At 42.0% G+C, this 18,887-nt stretch overlaps 1 protein-coding gene across 2 annotated transcripts in view; it reads right to left on the reverse strand.

The window, feature by feature from the left end:
* Positions 1 to 18,607, reverse strand: part of phlpp2 (PH domain and leucine rich repeat protein phosphatase 2) — a 47,833-nt gene extending 29,226 nt beyond the window's left edge. The window contains exons 1-3 of one of the 2 annotated variants that reach the window (XM_033627603.2): positions 18,261 to 18,607; positions 14,443 to 14,723; positions 8,713 to 8,846 (exon numbers count right to left, since the gene is read on the reverse strand). In XM_033627603.2, the coding sequence (XP_033483494.1) occupies positions 8,713 to 8,846; positions 14,443 to 14,723; positions 18,261 to 18,473 (628 nt within the window). In that variant the 5' untranslated portion in view covers positions 18,474 to 18,607. Of the gene's footprint in view, positions 1 to 8,712; positions 8,847 to 14,442; positions 14,727 to 18,260 lie in introns of both variants that reach the window. The other variant, XM_078175709.1, reaches the window with a different exon arrangement.
* Between the last annotated feature and the right edge of the window lie 280 nt (positions 18,608 to 18,887).

Below are 18,887 nucleotides of genomic sequence, written 5' to 3' on the forward strand. Positions count from 1 at the left end.
GTCATGGCAGAGAGGAGAAAACAGACCAAAGCGTAGCTTCATTTCATGAAGAAAGATGACATCAGTGCGGCGCGTAATGTCTGTAAAATTATTATTTCAAATAAGATTGGAAACACCAGAAATATGCCGAAGCACTTTTCTACGCAACACGGGCTTAAAGTCCAGGAATGCCATGCATTGGTCACTTTATGCATGGATGTCAAGCTTCCCAACCGGGCAGCATGTCCGTTACAGAGGGTAAATATCCTACTTTATAATAATGCTGAAATCCTGTGTAGGCCTACTTTCTTCCACACAGAAAAATGATCAGGACTCAATAAAAGAATTGATGAGCAAAAACAGACCGATAAGCAGAAACAATATAGTCAGTGGTATCAATAAAAACATATCAACTCCCATCCCTTCACGTACACAACATATTGCTTTTTACACGTCCATATTCAAACAGCCACCCATCTGAAAATCATTGGCCTCTTTACGCAATATCAAACAAGTTCCAGCCATAAAGAGCCAACTTTTAAAACAAACACACATGCTATCCCTCAAGGTCTGTGGGGCTATTAGTTGCTAGGGAGACAGGTTGTTCACAAAATCAAAGTCCAAACTGAGTTGGTAAACCTCCACACTGTCTCCAGCAACCTCTGGCTGCTCTGTGGAAAGCCGGCCAAATCAATCCCATCCCACTGATGACGAATAATGCTGACCATTCGCGGTGGCTCCAGAGGGGTTTGGTGACATGGTCGTAGGTGTTGTGTAACACTGTTTTCTGTTGCAGGATGTTTTTGTCCAAGCTACAGGAGTCTGAAGGAGCGGGGCCACGGAGAGCGAGGCCGTGTTGCCTCTACTAAACTAATCATCAACGTGTCAAGCAGCCTCCTTGGAGAGGCTTCCAAACCACAGGGACAGTGTGACAAGTGACAGATCAGAGAGTCGACTGTACAGCTTCTTGTCTCTCCTCTGTTCATCTCAAGTGTGGCGGCGGCCTTGACTTGCCAGCAAACTCAGTGACATCTCACTTCACATGGCATGCCAGATGAGCAACGGGGTCGCAACAGGTCAGATTCTGCCCCATTATCACAGAAGAATAAAAATGGACAGAGAAACAGATGGCAAGAGGAATAGGAGGGAGGAAAGAGGTGACAGAGAGACATGAAAGATGCAAGATAGGATGTGATTGGCAGATGAAAAGAAAGAGGGGAAGTGAACTGAGGAACTAGAACAGGGCGGAGTGCCGGAAAGAAATACGTAAAACTGAGCCCATTTGTCAAAATAGTTCCTTATAGAAAAATAGAACTGGAGTAACTGCATGTCCTCATATTTATGACCATAACTATGAACTGATAAATTATTAATATTACATGTTTTATCCAATATTGGAAATTTGATAAGCTCACTGACAGGAAATTAATAGGCAACTCTTTACACAATTAGTAAAAATGAATGGTTGAAGTTACTTTTTTAAGCGAAAATGCCAAAAATTTGATATTTCCAGACTCTCAAATATAAGAATATCTAAAATATGAGAGAATATCTCATAACAAAAATGTCTATAAACTGCATACCGTTGGTTATCTTATTGTTGGTCAAACAAAAGGAGATATTAAATGGCATCACTTTGAGCACTAGGAAATTGTGATGAACATTCACGCTGTTTTTGGATGTTTTTTATTGATTAATTGAGATACTAATCTGCAGATCAACTAATTATAGAAAAAAAACCCCATAAAATGATCTGTTAGCTACAGCCCTCATTTGAATGACCAACAAGAGTAGTGATGTATAATTAACAACAGCTGTTGTTAAACTGGATGACAGTATACATACTGTATGTTAGAAAATTCACCATCTCAGTAACTATGAAGACAGAGCACCACTCTGACTTTACCCAAAGTATCTGCTCTCTAATAAACCTCTTAAGAATAAAAGAACAACACATAATGCCTCATTTAAAATGATTCATCATTGTAGGAGGGATGATGAAAATTACACTCCCCACAACACAGGTAAAGTGGCTGTTCTCTCTATGTTATCGTCTAAAGACAAAAGTCATTCTGCCAATTTCATGTCTTTTGTGTAATAGTTTTAGTCTGTGGCTCCTGATTTCCCTGGTCTGGAGGGTGTTTAGACATTTTTGAAACTGTTCTTAATCACATGATTTCAATACAATTGTGGAACGCTCGGTTGAACACAATACTCCCTGTATCCCAGAGCTTTTTTGTCTTGCTCAAGATTGCATAGATTGCGTTAGCATGCAGTAGGGGGTCAGTGGAGGCGGAAACACAGTCTGATTTGACTCAGAACAGCAAGCTCTTTTTGGCAGCAAATTCAAATTCAACCCACCACCCAGATGCCTCCTCTTGGTGGTCTGTGTTTACCTCTGTTTAAAAAAAGCCCTCTTATTTAAACTTTGTGCAAGTAATTCAATTCTGATATCAAATATAGCACAAATGGAAGATGCACAGCTCAATACTGCTTTTGAATGCAGATGACATTACATCAGACCATTAAAATAATGGATGTTTTTCAGCAGCAGTGAGCCATCTGACTTGAAAACTGACCATGAGTCTTTGGTTGAGGGAGAGTCTGTAGGTTTCAAATGAGAAAAGAGGAAATCCTTGGGAGAGACTGAGCTCCATCACAGAAACAGCATGTTACGAGGAGCTGTCAGGAAACCACGGAGCGCCTGCTCTCTGCAGAGCTCTGTTGCTCGGGGCAATTCTGTGGGAACCCGGATCTGAACAGAGTTTCATTTTTCTCTTAAATCTGACTTCTCCGAGTTTTGTCTCTGTAAACCAATTCCTTCTGCCTTGATACCATAAATAAAGACGCAACCTTGTGCTTGGTGATTCATTGTGATTTTAGTCTTTCTGTAGCTCTAGGACACGATTACTATGACTCAGTGATAAACCACTGGGCCTCAAAGTTTCAGACACTGGTTTACCGTCCATGTCATCACGGTTTAGGACATCCGCAGTCTTCATTTAGGTCTAATTTCCATTTGTAAATCAGCACCAGCCGAATCAATAACTTATTAGGTGAGTTCACTGCTCGCAGATGACTTATTTCCCTCTGCTCTGACACTGACAATGGGTTTTACGTGAACTGTGCGCAGCAGCCTCGGGTCTCTAAGCTCAAAGATGTAAGACAGAGATCACCCAGGCAGAGGTGGAACAGGGCTCATGGGAGCTTACAGCAGGCCCCGTCTGTGCTGCAGCTGCATGAGCCAACAAAGAGAACCACTGGCCCTCAGGTCTCTGCCGTTGTTTTCACTAGGAGTGTTTTTTTATTAAGTCAGCATTTAGAAATGTTTACTCCCCTTTCCATGTTTGTTTTCATCTCATCTGTGCACCACTGCAGGAGGGTGTGTGGGAGAAGCAGGAGGGTGGAGAAGGTTCAAGATGAGTTTCCTGAACAAATAAGAGGATGGTGAAGTTTAATAAATTACCTGCTGCATCGCACTTTGAAACACTTCAGCAGCTTAAGAGAAAATAAGGCCATAAAACAGACAAATGCACAACCATGCCAATGAGCAAATGTATACACCTACATATAAAATCGAAGCATGCCCTTGGATTTGCACGTAGACCACTGATTTATTACAACAAACCAATGTCTACTCGAAACCCAGTACCTCTGGTTGAATTCCTAACTGACTGATTCATTTGCAAGATTTGTAGAAGCCTGAAGAGATAAACCTAACTTATATCCTTATCCACATGTATCTGCAGGTTTTTAAATGCTGCTATCCCATTGCCAGTAGACCAGAGCCTTGTACACAGCTCTGCAGCAGACAAGTATGCCTTTCCATTTTGTTTTTTTCTTCTAGAGTGCAACATTCAACATTACAGAAAACAGGTTAGCAAGCAGTGGTAAACAGCATAGAGACCAGTGAAAATGTTACATTGGCTCTATTTCATATCTCTTAGTTATTCAGTCTCTCTCTCAAGTTTGGTGTAGACTAGATTTTGAGCTATGTTTGAGCGTTACTTGGACAGAGCAGAAGACATTTTGTGACTGTGAATCATAGCATTGCACCAGCAAAGGGGCTAAGATTAGCATGTCCATCATCATCACTGCTGACTGGAGCTGATCAGAGCCAGAGCTGATAAATACCAGTGACTACTGCAGAGTTGAATGCCGATTGTAACCTTTCCCATTAAAGATAAAAGCCAGATGTCAGTGGGTGTTGGTGGGTTTTTGTCCAATGGGAAAATGGCCTATTTCACAAGAAAAGAAGATGGGAAAAAGATCTGAAAATACAAACTCTTCATAGCACAAGTATGTTTGCAATATTGTTACAGGGTCAGTTCACCAAAATTGCAAAAAATGTGTTTCCTGTTATCAAATGTTTCAGAGGGAGTATTCCTTTGGCAAAAAGACATTACGATGAAGACCGATGTGGTCTGTGGATTATTCAGATTATTCAGAAAAACCAAGACATTGTCAATGCAGAAAGACATGCTGCTGAGTGAGCGCAATAATATAGAAAAAAAAATAATTCACCTCTAATGTACTGTGGTGGTGACAGATATCTCAGGGACAGTTATCTTAGTACCTGGGTACATAAAGCCAAATCTACATGGCTAGATAACCTTTAGTCAACTTGCATACCCTCAGGTTTATCTTACAACTGCTTCCAAGTTGAAAAGCAGTGTGTAGACTCTCAAAGCCTATTAAACGCAGCACTGACACATGCAGTGCACCACATCGGGTGGTTTTGTAGCGGCTGTAGTCTTTACTGATGGACCACAGTTTCCCTCGTCTGCTTAGTCAGATTATTACCCCTGACAACAGCTGTGAGACAAGCAAGCACCTGGGAGAGGGATCTCAGAACAAGGCTGTTGTTGTGTGTTTCAACAATGTATCACAGCCCACCTACAACACCACTGTGGGTGGGAATGAAAAACCAGGGTTACCTTGTGCCAGCCAAAAATTGAGGTGTACTGGTGAAGCTGTATGACAGGAGAGTTCCTGAACGACAGCACAGGGAGAGTGAGGGAACACACTGGGATAATTCAGCACAACCAACCACCAACCTGCAAATTATACTTCAAAACAAATACTTCTCACCACCTCCCCAGTTCTAAGTGCAGCAAATGGCCAAATGAAGTTGTGCTCTTAGCCTTGGCAGTCCATCAGAAGTGCTGGAGTACCAGTCATGCCTGGTCTCTGGTCCTCTTTTCCCATGAGTTGACAAAAGGAGGCAGGAAGTCTCCAAGGGGCCTGGCTAGACTCTGACCAATGTGGCCTGACTACTGATAGTAGCCAAGATCCGACCAGTTCTCAAGTTGGCAAGGGGGAAACAACAATAAAGCTTCCACTGGACACATAGAGACTAGGAATAAGACTGAGGCCGTAGTGAGCTTAAGATCTGACAGCCTAACAAACAAATGTCAGTTGTATTACTAAAGCAGACAGAAAGAGAAAGTTGTATTCATTCTGAAGAGGCTGGCCAAAGTTAGAAAACCATAACAGTTCTACTTATAAACCACATTTTGTTTTGATAAGTGATGATTATCAAGACTGTGCAGAGTCCTGCATCAGGTGGGTGTTTTGTCTTAATTTTGTTACTGGGTTCGGTTCTGGGTGATAAAAGAACATGCGAGTTGGACTGCGGGTGTTGGACGATAAATATATTAAAATACAATGAAGAGTAACAATAATTTGAATTAATTCCTAATTTGCTTCAATTACCCTAGTTTTGCTCCTTTTTTGTTCTTGCTTTTGTTTCTTGTTACTGTTATTGTTGGTATTTTGTTTTGTGACTTTTTGCTTAGTCTAGGAATTTAGCCTGCATGTCATTTGCTTGTGATTATGGCTAGGGGTGGAACTCTGTACAAGCCCGCATGGGCTTCGATCCCCCCTTGCACAGTTGTCTAGTTCAATTGTGCTAAATAAATAAATCAAATCAAATCAAAGTTTTAATCCTCTGACTGCTGACCGTGTGTTGGCTCTCACATGTGCAACAGCTGGAATATGAGAGCCGCTTCAATCAGGTGTGTTACTAACAGGCACGTTAACTGTGGAGATGTGCATCTCGATATTATGAGAATAAGCATAAAATGTTTATTTAAACTGTATTTCCTGCATTACCTTCATTTTACAATATATTATCTTAGTTCCACCTGTATGAAATGACCCAAAACGGTAACTCTGAACTTGCTGCTGAACCAAATTATTGGAACAACCCATGGTTATTATAAGATTTGTGGTTTCAGGGTGGGACGTGGACCTTGTGTCAGCAGGTCAGGTCAGGTTGCAGAACTAATTGGCAGGGCTTGACGCTAACTTTTTTCCCAAGGAGCACATGTGCTCCTAAGTTGAAAAAGTAAGCAGCGCACAAAGAACTTTAGGGGCACAAAGAAAACTTGGGGGGGGGGAGACATCCCTCAATTGGGACCCACGGTACAATACTAGTGAAAGTATCATGGTTCTGAGTAGTATCAGGATACCACAGCGAAAATGAGGCAGATGTGCCTTTTGTCATTTATAAAAAGATAAATCACTTTTCTATAATACATCAATGATATTTCAATGGAATAAATTACTTATTGACTTATTCATACTTCAAAAACAGCATCAATAAGTGATTAACATAGGGGGGATCAAAATAAAATAAATAAATGAAATAAAAATCAACCAGCCACCCTCCTCCCCTGACAAGTTCCTTCATAAGTAACGAACAGTCCCTAAAGTTTCTCCTCTGATACGACACATACTGTGTGCCGCCATGGCTCAGCTGTTCGGGTACTTTTGGGCAGTCATGACAACAAGTTATTCACCTGGAGCCGGACTTCTTCGCCGGTAAGCCGTTATAATGCGCCGCCGTATTTGACAGGAATACGTATTCCTGTCCGTGTCTGTGACCCCCGTTCAACCCACAACCGGCGTGATTCGCCATTACTGTTTATCGCCACACTGCCAACATTTTACTCTGTCCATCACCGCACGCTGTTTGATTGCGTTATCAAAACACGCCGCTATTATTCGGCCTTGCTTTTCACTTATTCCACCGAATACCGAATGTGGGGGGTTTTTTTGCAATATTCGGCCGAATATATTCGGTGCATCCCTAAATAGGAGCCTTCCCCCACTCCCCTCACCGCTGCTCTCCTCACTATACTGGCTACTCCGCTGTGCAAGTGCACAGATGTCTCAGAGTGGTGGTGGTGGTGCATTTGCAAAAATGTTTTGAACGAGCAGCAGCGGCGGCAATAATTTAGCAGCGGCGACACGCTGCTGCTAAATGAATGTAGCGGAAACACTGGACTTATATTCATTGTGCCGACAGTGGCTTGGAAAACCGCCCATAACCATGTCACACAGAGAAGAGGGAAGGCGGCTGGAGTTCCTCCAACATTTGCGGTTAGATTATCATATTTTTTTAATGACAAAAATATAGACTGCTTCGTCTGATTTTTTTTTATGCGCACATGTGCCCCTAAATATTTTTTACAGTTCGCACACACCTATTTTTAGTCGCAAATGCGAGTGAAACGCTCGCACTGTCGAGCCCTGATTGGTCCTATGCGCCGGTGGCTGGGTATTGCACATAGCCTTTTCAGTTCATTAGATGTTCTTGCCAATCTGATGCATGCAGGACTCTGCTGTGTAGTGTGTTTATAACAGATAAAACAGGATGGCATGATACACAAAAGTCTAGGATTAAAATTCTATGCTTCTAAACTAAGTATAAAAAATGTCTCAGAACTCTCACAATTAAATCAAAGATGTTATGTGGCCTTTCTGTGTAGAGTTTGCATGCTCTCGTCTAAATCTGTTGCTAAGTCTTCACAGTCAGTTAGAAATTTTAAAGTCTCCTCATGAGTCAGACCAGAGAATTTCAATACAAAGCTGTTGAGATTTATGTTTAGCTTAAATTCTTATTCAGTGTGGCAGCACTGCATTTCAATGTAGGGAGGGTTGTGTACTTGATGTGGGAGGAATTACATGTGAGCCCTTTAGATGCTGCGTTTTGCTCAGTCTTTCTGTTCCTCTGGCACTGCAGCATGTGAGCAGTTCAGACCCCAAACATAAGGAGTTCCACTGACTCAGCAGGAACATCAGTCGGTTTATCAAGTGGAAACGCATTACAGAACATCATTCACCATTTACCCTTAATGGCAAATCCCTTAATGCTGCTACTGTAAGAGTATCATTAGAACAATGCGCAGACTGAAACGGGGAGAGCTCTGTGGGTTTATGTGAGCTGTATTAAGACACATGCAGGTATACAAATTCCTCATCCATTCTGCCACTGCATTAATAGATCACACTGACACAGGGACACTTAGTCACTTCAGTCCTGGGTTCATGGGAGCATGTTGACAGCAGCAGGTGAAAGGCAGCCCACATGGGGATGGAGAATCACCACAGGATGACGGATGGTCAGTCACTTATCATGAGGCCATGGTGGGCGTGTGTTTGTGTTACCCAGGCTACACTGAATACTAGAGACAGCTTCAGAAACGCATCACTCTCTGGGAGCCTCAAACAACAACTGGCTTGACTCTGTCCTTGCTGCGAGCACACATGCTTTAATGTACACACAGACACAAGATCAAAAGCAGATGTGATAAAACCGTTTTGGAGAGTTTGACCTGCTGCAGCCTGTGTTTAGGCCTTCAGGTTGGTTTTCCTCCTGCCAGATCCCACTGAGCTGAAGCAGATAGTGAAGATTGGGGATGATAGCCCCTGCGGGTCAGTACTCACCACTGTAGAAACGGATCAAACAGCTGAGGTCTGAGTTGGCTGCTTCTTGCTGCACTCGTACAGGCTCTGCATAGCCCATTGCTGCCAGGTAGTCGAACACCATCTGGAGTGGACGCTCAGAGGGGTCCAGCCTCCTACAGGACAAAAGACAGGAGAAGTGGTGTAACAATGCCCGCCACAAATTAGTTACACCAGTGTCTTTCGCTAAGTATAAGGTGGGACACATACACTGAAGTGTTAGCATCAAACTAAAGGTGGACTGTTTTCTCTAGTCTAGAGAGACTCTAACCCCTGAGAGAAAAACTCCAAAGGTATAAATATACAGCACATCAAATATGAATATACAGCACTACAAATTTTAAAAGCTTTAATGGCAGATGACCTGGCCCAGCTGAAAGCACCACTGCCACGAACTGAACCATGGTTCCTGTGGTGGTAAGTGCTGTTTTTGGTGTTTGGTGGAGTTTTGTTAAAATAAGAAATGCCCAGAGAGGTTTGACGGAGCTTTGGGTGGTCATTTGGAACCACAAACTTACCAAACCATAAACTGGAAAAATGCACTTGAGCAAAATCCCAAAAAGTGATTGGTACTGCTTCTACAACTTCAATAGTTTGGGTCTGCACAACAGTAGATAAATGAGTAATCACTGCATTGCATTTGCACCCCTCAGGATATTTCACATAATTGGAAAAACTGCATTTCTCACTATGATTAGTAAAAAGAACTAAACTAGGAACATATTCATACTTACTTTCTCAAGTAAAACCCAAATGAATCTGTTGAAATTACAAATCATTTTTCCTCTAACTTTGCCTTTGACTTAAACTGAAGAAATCATCTCGGTCTATAAGTAATCACTTTAAGGACTCTTCCCACTGATACCTAACAGGATGAATGTCAGCCCTGAAATCCGTTACCCAGTCTGATACAAGCAGCCTTTCACATGAATGCTTACTGTCTGGCTGCATGATGGACCTCACATTTTTGCTTCCAATCTGATCAGCTGGAAATAGGCCAAACAAAGTCCTGGGTTTTACTCATGCTCATTCATTTCCCGAAAAGCTTATCATTACTGATAATTGTTTTGACTGATAGCCTGAGCCATCCACTTTTATGACTTCAAATGCATTTTCAATTTGTGGTGTAATACTATAAAGATGACGAGCTTAGTAAAGCTTGGATGGCTGATACGAGCTTTTTACAAATACATCAGTATCTGTACACATGATGACTGACAGAAAAAAACTTGAATAATAGAGTAACATTTACAGTAAATGAGAGAGATGCTTACATTTTGAAACATCACTGACACGCACTAGGCACAGTTGGCAAACAAATATCAGTACCCATGCCCAATTCAAAGACCACTTCCTTCTGTCAGCCTATATCAGGGTTCTTCAATATTCTTCTATATTTGTCCAAGGGCCAGAACTTTTCAAGCAGACACTGTGGGGGCCAGGGCTTTCAAATAGAAACAGTTATGAGTTTGTGAGTTTGTCCCTATTCTTGCATGACGATATTTGCCTGGGTCCAGACCCTTGAATCCATCCACTCCACTGAGTTGACTGGGACAGTTTGATAAAGAGAGTAAGTGACAGAGAGAGGAAGAGCAAGTGGAGGGTGGACTATTGCATTGCATTGTTTCTGTAAGTTCAGCTATTACTAACTTACTCCGAATGTTGCTTTGTCACTTTTTGACGCATCACTACTCCTCGCTAACAATAAGCTGGCAAATGGAATTATGACGTCTAGTACTCACAGGTGGAGTTGTTTTCGAGGTTGCTTAATTATAGTAGGAAAAAAAATGCTAGATATCCTCAAAACAGGAAAACGTTTTTTTCCTCCTCACATTTTTTAATTGATTGATATTCTGCAGGCCGCATATGGCCCATGGGCCACCAGCTGACAATCACTGGCCAATATGATTTGCTGGATCGTGTTATCTGATTTCAGACAACTGTGGCTGCAACACGTCAATGCAGGATTTAGGTAGCTTCTAGCAAGCACTGTGAGGAGGACGACTGACAGTCCCTGTTGACCATTCACGCTGATGCTTACACTTAACACAGATATGCCTCATTTATTGGCAAATCCTCCAACCTTGGGCAATGCAGCAAGAAGCTGTTAAATCTCTGTCAAATGCCACCCAGCGGGTTCATCCGTCCTCAGGGTGGAAGGTAAATTATGCAGCACACTATGATAATGTGTCCCTGGGATTACTGTAGGCATACCCCAGTAGCCCATGTAACAGAGACAGGTGAGCTTTACAGAATCAATGATGTGTATTCACAGGTGTTTTCACTTATTTGGCTAATTATACGTCTCTGAACTGTGTTTGTGTGTACAGATAGTGGTTGATTGACACTTTCTTTACAACTTTCCAATTATTATTAGTTTGTGCTAGTAATTCCCAGCGTTGTTCCACTCAACATCAATCTGAGTAGATGTCTAATCAGCCAAAATAAACGAAAACACCCATTTTCAGTGTGTGTTTCAGGGTGCGCCAAAACTGACTCGGTTTAAAAGAACAAAGAGGATCGGAGAAGTATGTTTTAATTTCATGAGGGTGTGTTTTACATTTTATTAGCTGGCAGAAGATGTGATGCCTCAGCAATCATAGATCATTTAGCAAGGTTTTCAGTTTCTTACTATAGAGACCAAGTGTTGAAAGAAGAAGGCTGTTGTTTGCAAAAGAAGCAGAGCATCCCCAACTGTGTAAATGTATTAACTAGCTGCTATCCTTGCACTGTATTGGCAGGTACCTCCTGTGAAAATCAATAACCAGACCATAATGGAGCAAAGCTTAAAATTTTCAATCCAAATCACAATACTTGTGGGTAAACATGGTTTTCTAAAAGACAGCTACAGTAGGTGGTTGGTTGGTGCTTAATGCTATGATGTGCATGTCTATGAAAGCTAATCTTAGCCACATATCAGACCAACATATATTCAACCAAAATCTTGCAGTTACTGCTGATTAAACTTTTGAACTCAAAGGAAATGCAACATGTAATTACCAAATAAAACATCGTCAATCAGCTGTTTGTTGTTGCACACATCACAATGCCCAATCTGTTCTAACCCCAACCCTTATCCAACAGCACTTCCACCCAGCCTCTACCCTTCACCTTGTCAGTGGTGAGCCCACAAGATGGCCCTGCATCACTTCATTGGCCTGTGCCTGATCAAGCTACAGGGGCAGTCACCTAACCTGACTCCTGGAGCTAGCACTGTGTCCTGAACCTGTGTGAGGTTCTATCTGATCTTTCAGGACCAATTACAGGGGTATGCTTGAATTGCAATTGGTCTGGTCTCTCACCATGCAGATTGCAGATACAAGCAGACGAGATGAGATTTCTCTGCAGGGCGACTGGCCTCACTTAACATTTGAGAGTGAGGCGCTCAGTGCTTTGGGACGCCCATGATATCAAGCCGCTAACTCCTCTCAGAGGAGTCAGTTGAGATGTCTGGGCACCTCCTTTTGGAAGTGTCCTGGGTATGACAAACTGGGAGGAAACCCCGGGCATACCCAGAACATATCGGAGGGATTACATATCTCATCTGTCATGGGAGCACTTAGGGATCCCCAAGGAAGAGCCTGTTGCTGGGAAAAAGAACACCGGCCAGCTCTGCTCACCCTGTTGGCACTGTGACCCTGACCAGGATAAGTGGCTCAAAAATGGATGAATGGAAGAATGGATGTCTTCCATCAACTCCATTGCCTCAGTAAATTTATCTTAAAAGGGAGTTTGTCCGACTGAAAATACAATGTTCCCTAAGCAGGAAAAAACCCAGACCACATCTTCCTGTAAGCAGCACATTACTACAAGCTATAATAAGAAAATCACTAAAAAAAGCTTCCATCCCTTCCATCATGTCCTTACTTACAAACCTTTCTTCAGTGCTTGTCTCAACGCTGTCGACAGCTTTGTATGTTTCAGTCATTCATTTATACAGTGCACACATCTATTATCAATCACGGGTATCAAACCTATTACACATAGAACACATCTATAGAGTACCTAAAAATGACTTACATGAAGGAGGGAAAACATAGGATTAGAAGCCCATTTAAGCTCAAACATAAATGGAGTCCTAGCTCATTTAAATTCAATGCATTTAATGCAACCTTGACTTGATTTTACTGTATGTGCTGTCTCTCTGGAGGAATGGAATTTCCCTATACATAAACAGAAATCATGATTTTCTTAAGTCGCCAATGCTGTTTTGGGGACTTTAATATTACATTTAAATCCACCTGATTGTACTCGCTGGCTGTACTGCAGGAATGTAAACTGAACCAACACAGCCTATCCACAGGCTTACCAAAAGCCTTTCATTTATTACCAGCCTGCACTACTCTACAATGCCTACAGCTTTAATCTGCATAGATATAATGAAGTTGGTTCACATGCTGTTTGTTGATCACACCACTGGCTACCAGCCTATAAAGTTATTAATAACCTCCAGTCATGATTCCAGCACAATATCTGCAGCACATCCGTGGCATGATCTCCCAGCCGTTAATACTACAAGCACAGTCATTTATGGTTCTCCACTAAAAATGTGCCTACTAGGATTTTTGCTGGTACCCCATGTCTTGTAAGATTAGATCTCAATATCCCACATTGTTAAAAACATCTGAACAGACAGTAAGGCTCACAAAGAATATGCCCTATGCCTCCACGATTCAAGCTATAGCTGGGGTTTTTTTTAGACTCTGCTGTCTAATATCTACACATAAGTTTTCCCACGAACAGCCCAGATTCCTTCCTGGTCACGGATCAGTGAACCAGCGTTTTATCCTTTCACAGATAATCAAAGGGTCATTTGCTATTTCTGTCTGCATACGTACATCTCATAGAGCTGACAGAGGCGTACAATCATGTTCCCTGAGGGTATCCTGACTGAGGTGCTGTGGGAGTATGGGATGTTGGAGAAACTGTAGCAGGTCCTCAGTGCTGTGTTTGCTTTCTTTGCTTTGAGTCAAGCTTAATTAAGATGACAGTCTGTGTGTGGTTTTCATGGACAGGATATCAAGTAAAACCCAAGGCCTGGTATAGTTTTTATATCATATAAGTAAAGAAGAGATGTGGACATTTATTTAAAATTGCATTGCCTCTAAATTGCTTTTATTACTGTTGTTGTTACTGTACATCATTATACCCATTTTAGCTGTGTTTGTGTGTCTGATGGAGGAGAAGTGCTTCCATTTTAACCTATGCAACGGTCTAAACCAGTTGTACAACATCTTGTGTTTCACTTGCACTATCCTCGCGTAACTGCAACCCAAAGCATCTTTTTAAACTTCAGGTCATTTATTTCTTTCACTTTCTTGTATTTCCATGTTTGTACGTGATTATACATAAAGCTGTGAGCTGTGATGCTTCGGCGTGCACAGCATTACAGTACTGACAAGACCTAATGAAGGCACTGATGAAGCACCGCAGCTGTTGGATGTTGGATACATGTGTTGACCCATTCAGAGCGACTGAGGCAGGTTTAAACCGCATCGCTGTGTTGCTCTAAAAGGAGCATAGTGTATTTGGAATATCCTGAGATGACCTCTGACCAACAAAGGCCTCCAAACTACAGTTGATCTCTCAACAGCCATCCAAACCTTTTAGGATATTTTAGGCCAAACGGCTCAAACGCAAAGGACACATTTGTCTAAATGAAAATTATAAGGTATAACTTAACTCTGATGACTCATCTTAGTGTTTATTTACCTGACTAGGTCTCCATGCAGCTGAACATAGAGTCCCTTTCCATTTCTTTGAGCACACAGTTCCTCCACTGTGGTACTGGTGGAGCAGAGCACCAACTGCAGGTCTGTCTGAGGGGTGGAGGAGGCCTGTGGGCCAGAGGCAGGTGGCTGGGGGTCCACTGTCCCCCCATATAGACACACACAGCCACGCTGGGTGTCCCCCTTTAACCAGTCCCGCTCTCTTGATCCAAATCTGGTCTTTCTCGTCACACAGCCACGACTCCCATTCCGCTTCATGTTGCGCTGCTGACACAGAGAGATTCATTTTAACACACAGATTGACATCAGATACATATCAGCATGTTTAACAGCCTCAGGCTGCCTAAATAACATGAGGGTGGTCCAAAATGTACTGCTGACCCTCCCAGAGGTGCTATGGGCTTACTACAACACAACATCTGTGCTGATAGTTACCAACTGGACTATCTCAATGGTCTAACTCTCATAAAGTCTGGTTTTAGAGCTTTTTAGGTCAGTACTGGAACATAAAATGTTAACAAACTAAAATTGGGACAAACATGAAACATGCTGAAAGAGTATAAGTGTCCAGATGCTACAAAAGGAATAGAGAAATTTCAACTATGGAGACATCAGACTGCTCAACTACAGCCTCAGACAGAGGGAGGGCAATACAGATTTCATCCTGGTTGCATGGACCAGTTTTTATTTTCTTGTTGTTACAGATATGCTCTGCAAGATTTTCCTAAAAACAATGTATGGACTCATACAGGAGTAAACTCTCTCAATCATCACTTACAACCCACTAAAAGTGTGTTGCGGTATATTTCTCTGCACAGACTCTGCCGTGTTCCTGTATTTTCTTAATTTCTTCTTGTTTTCTGTGTTTGGCACATTTATGGGCGTGTACCCCGTAAGATTAGAGTAACCTACAATCCTGCAGAGTATACCTTTAATGAAAAGGTTATCAAAATGTGTTAATTCTTTTTAGCAGCAACCACATTTTCTGATATCAACTTGATGCTATGAGAGTCTATGCTTTAACAGTCCTGTAGAGGCCCACCTTTCTATCTGTATACAACTGAAATGAGAACTATGCTGTCAAGTTTAAGTGAAGGTGACACTGTTGGAAATTGGTGCAGTTGTATTTGTATTCGTGAAGGAGTACCGCTCCCCCTACACTGTAATCAATGTTCTGTAATCAATATTGAGTTATTAGCAAGTACGTAGCTAGTAATTCCAGTCATTACACCAAGGAGACTTGCAAGTGTTTTCTTTTGTAGACTCAACTCTTCTGAACTCTACATCTCCGGAGCAGCTTCTCTCTGTTGCAGCAGCATTGACTGTAATCTTAAATGTTTTCTTCAATGTTACCTGTCTTACTGAGGGTAAAACCTGTGACTGCATTACTAACAGGAACCAGAATGTCATGCTGTTGTTGTTTGCTCTCACCCTAATCACCTGTGGTAATGTTAGCCGGATGTGCACTAGCCTAATGTCTTTCCTGAAAATTACGCTATCATGCTATTAAATCTAAATTTGAGATTAATGATAACTAAGTGCTAAAATGATAAAGCTGCTCTTGATGGACTACCATTCACGGGCACAACAAAGGCATTACAACATGTCACTTGGTCCAAGAGGTAAAGATATGTAATCACTGGTCTGACTCTGGATGTAGGCTCTGCAGTACATACACTCAGAGACCCACAAAAAACACACACCCTCTGCTACAGGTGGAGTTTGTCAAGGATGCACTATGACCTCACATCTATTCAGATGATTCATAGGCAGGATATGACAGCACAAGTCTGGAGAGCATCCAGTTTGGTGGCTTAAAGGTGTCACCAATATTGTTTGAAAATGTTGTCATCTTCACCTCATTCAATTGTGACATCCAGTAAGCCTTGAAACATTTTGCTGCTGAGTGTTAAGGAAGAGTAGCTCAGAATAAAACCAAGGGTCTCTCTGGAAAATGTCAAAAGAAGAGCTCAGTGAGTAAAGGAAAGATCTGCTGGACCACCAGTTACAGTGGCTGCTGTAGTGTGGGCTTGGTGATACCAGAATTTGTCAACAGGAAGTGGGGGACATACTGTTTCCTATATTGTTAAAACAGAGGCTGAAAAAAAAAAAGATCAAATGGTAAAACTAAGCAGTGCTGATCTATTGTGAACCAAGATTCTGTCACTGTGTTGAATATTTTTCACCTAAATATTGTCAAAAACATACTTCTGTTTACCATTTCATTGTAATTTAAGAAGGCTTATTATCTGCCGGCTGCCATATTGTTTCCTGTGTCAAAACAGACTAGCTGGCATTATGGCACCCACCAGCTGCAGCGTTTGGTGCATTCTGGTAGTTGTAGGTTTTCTACCTTTTGGGCAAAGCAAATGTCACAGCCCTTTCCAGCTTTCCAGCTCAGTTAAGTAAAGTGAACCTTGAGTTAACATTATTTTATTAAACTTCTACTTCCAAGTCAAAAAAACCCTTTCACTCCTTACATATAGGTCATTACAGAAGCAGTATTAATCCAGAGGTTAGGGAGGGGGGAGGTAACCATAGAGAGGTTAGTTTGAATTCCACACCTGTTGAAAAAACTGAGTCCACAGTGAAAGTGAGCTGCCATACCCTTTCCTCATCAGCAACTGTCAAGGTGTGTCTGAGTGAAGCACTGAACCACTGCTTGCTGCTGTGGAATCACTCAGTGGTCATTCCAGTCGACTACAGATATACTGGGCAGCTCCCAGGTGGGGATATGTGTCGCTGTGTGAATGTGAAAAAGGGCTGCGCTGAATAAGAGCATGCATATTCAGCCAAACTCTCATGAGTCAGTAAGGATTAGATAAATATACTGCATGTGAAATGAAATACAGATTTGTCAATGAATGATGGCTGACCTGGCTCAGTTTTAGTTTGTCCCTTGTAGACTTCATGATGATACAGTATGTAACTGTAACACAAACTGTATCTTGTGCTTTAGCAAATCAACAACCATGTCCATATCTTAGCAAACCAGTCAGAAAGATAGGGTTTAGATGTATCCCCTGATTTAATTAACACACCCTGGTGCATTTCCTTACTGATACTCAGAAAGACTTGATTATCTATTTCATGTTGATGTTAACAGGCATGAAAAAAGACTAAGCATTGCCCACACATGCTAACTTAATTATAGGTGAATTGTTCTGCAGACAATATCTGTTGGCAGACACATCATAGGACTTAATCAAATCTGAGGACAAATCAACATTTTACTTACAGTATTATGCACTTTTTAACAGGGTGACCTATCTTATTTTATGATTTTGACGTGCACTCCTCAAATACAATATCTGAGTAATGCATACACATTAATTGAATGGCACAGCTGAGATTCTGTGTGTATGTTTGTCGTTGCCTTGTGAGCAGCTTCCTCAGGGACTTGTGTGTTATTACACATGATGTGTCTTGCCCTAAAATGTCATATAATAACTGTTCAGCAGTGGGCCTTCCTATAAAAGCTCTTACAGCCTACAGTGTATGTACGTGGGTTATGTGTGCGTGTGGTTTGTGGATGTTAATTGGCTCTGGTACATTCCTCACTGAGTGGCAATCATCCACAGATCAATCATCAACCAGAGAATATCAATCACTGGATATCACAGCCATTACATAATATTACAATGATGCGTTTTTATTCTCGTGCACTTTGCCCTGTTTGAATCACCAGCTACAATGTAAGAAAAAACATGACATGTAACACAATATAGAGATATTTGCCGAGCACTTTGTTTGAATCACCTCCTGCACCACAGGAAAATAAATCCTCTCGTTATGACTTGCCTTTAGCACTCGGATCCCCGTTGCAGCATGAGCTCCCGGACCACTGCGGCTGCCGCGACCTGCAGTCTGATTCAGCCCCGCTTGGTGTACCACCGTGTCCGGCTGCCTGTCTATGCAAGCCCCGTTATCTCCGACATCACCTCCTTTCTTGATGCCCGTTTGGGTGTTAGTCGCCACGACCGCTGTGTGATTATCCTCGTCCTCCATCGCCATGTATGATCCCTATTAACAGCGACAAAAACCAAGAAGTGCCGTCCCGGTGCGCGACTGGCAAATTCCCACGGAGAGGTGAAAATTCATCCCGTGTCGGTGCAGCGACGCCATATCCAGACTGAATCTGACTGCTGTCAGATAGGCCTGCTGGAGAGCTGATCAATAAACATTAAATGGGCGGGTTCAGGGTATTTATTATTCAGCAGCCACTGCCCCTTTCTGAGGGGAGAGGTGTATTACATTAACCATAAGGAAAGTCCTTTACCACTTGATGCAGCTCACAACGAGAAATCACGATATGTCCTTGGAGGGCGTGTTTTTGGTACTTACAGCCTTAACCCTTCGAGTTTTTGGATTGTATCTGTTTATATGAATATCTCATGTTATCATATTATTATCATATTATTCATAATA

This window comes from Epinephelus lanceolatus, chromosome 2 (assembly GCF_041903045.1).
Source record: "Epinephelus lanceolatus isolate andai-2023 chromosome 2, ASM4190304v1, whole genome shotgun sequence".
Classification (NCBI taxonomy): domain Eukaryota; kingdom Metazoa; phylum Chordata; class Actinopteri; order Perciformes; family Serranidae; genus Epinephelus; species Epinephelus lanceolatus.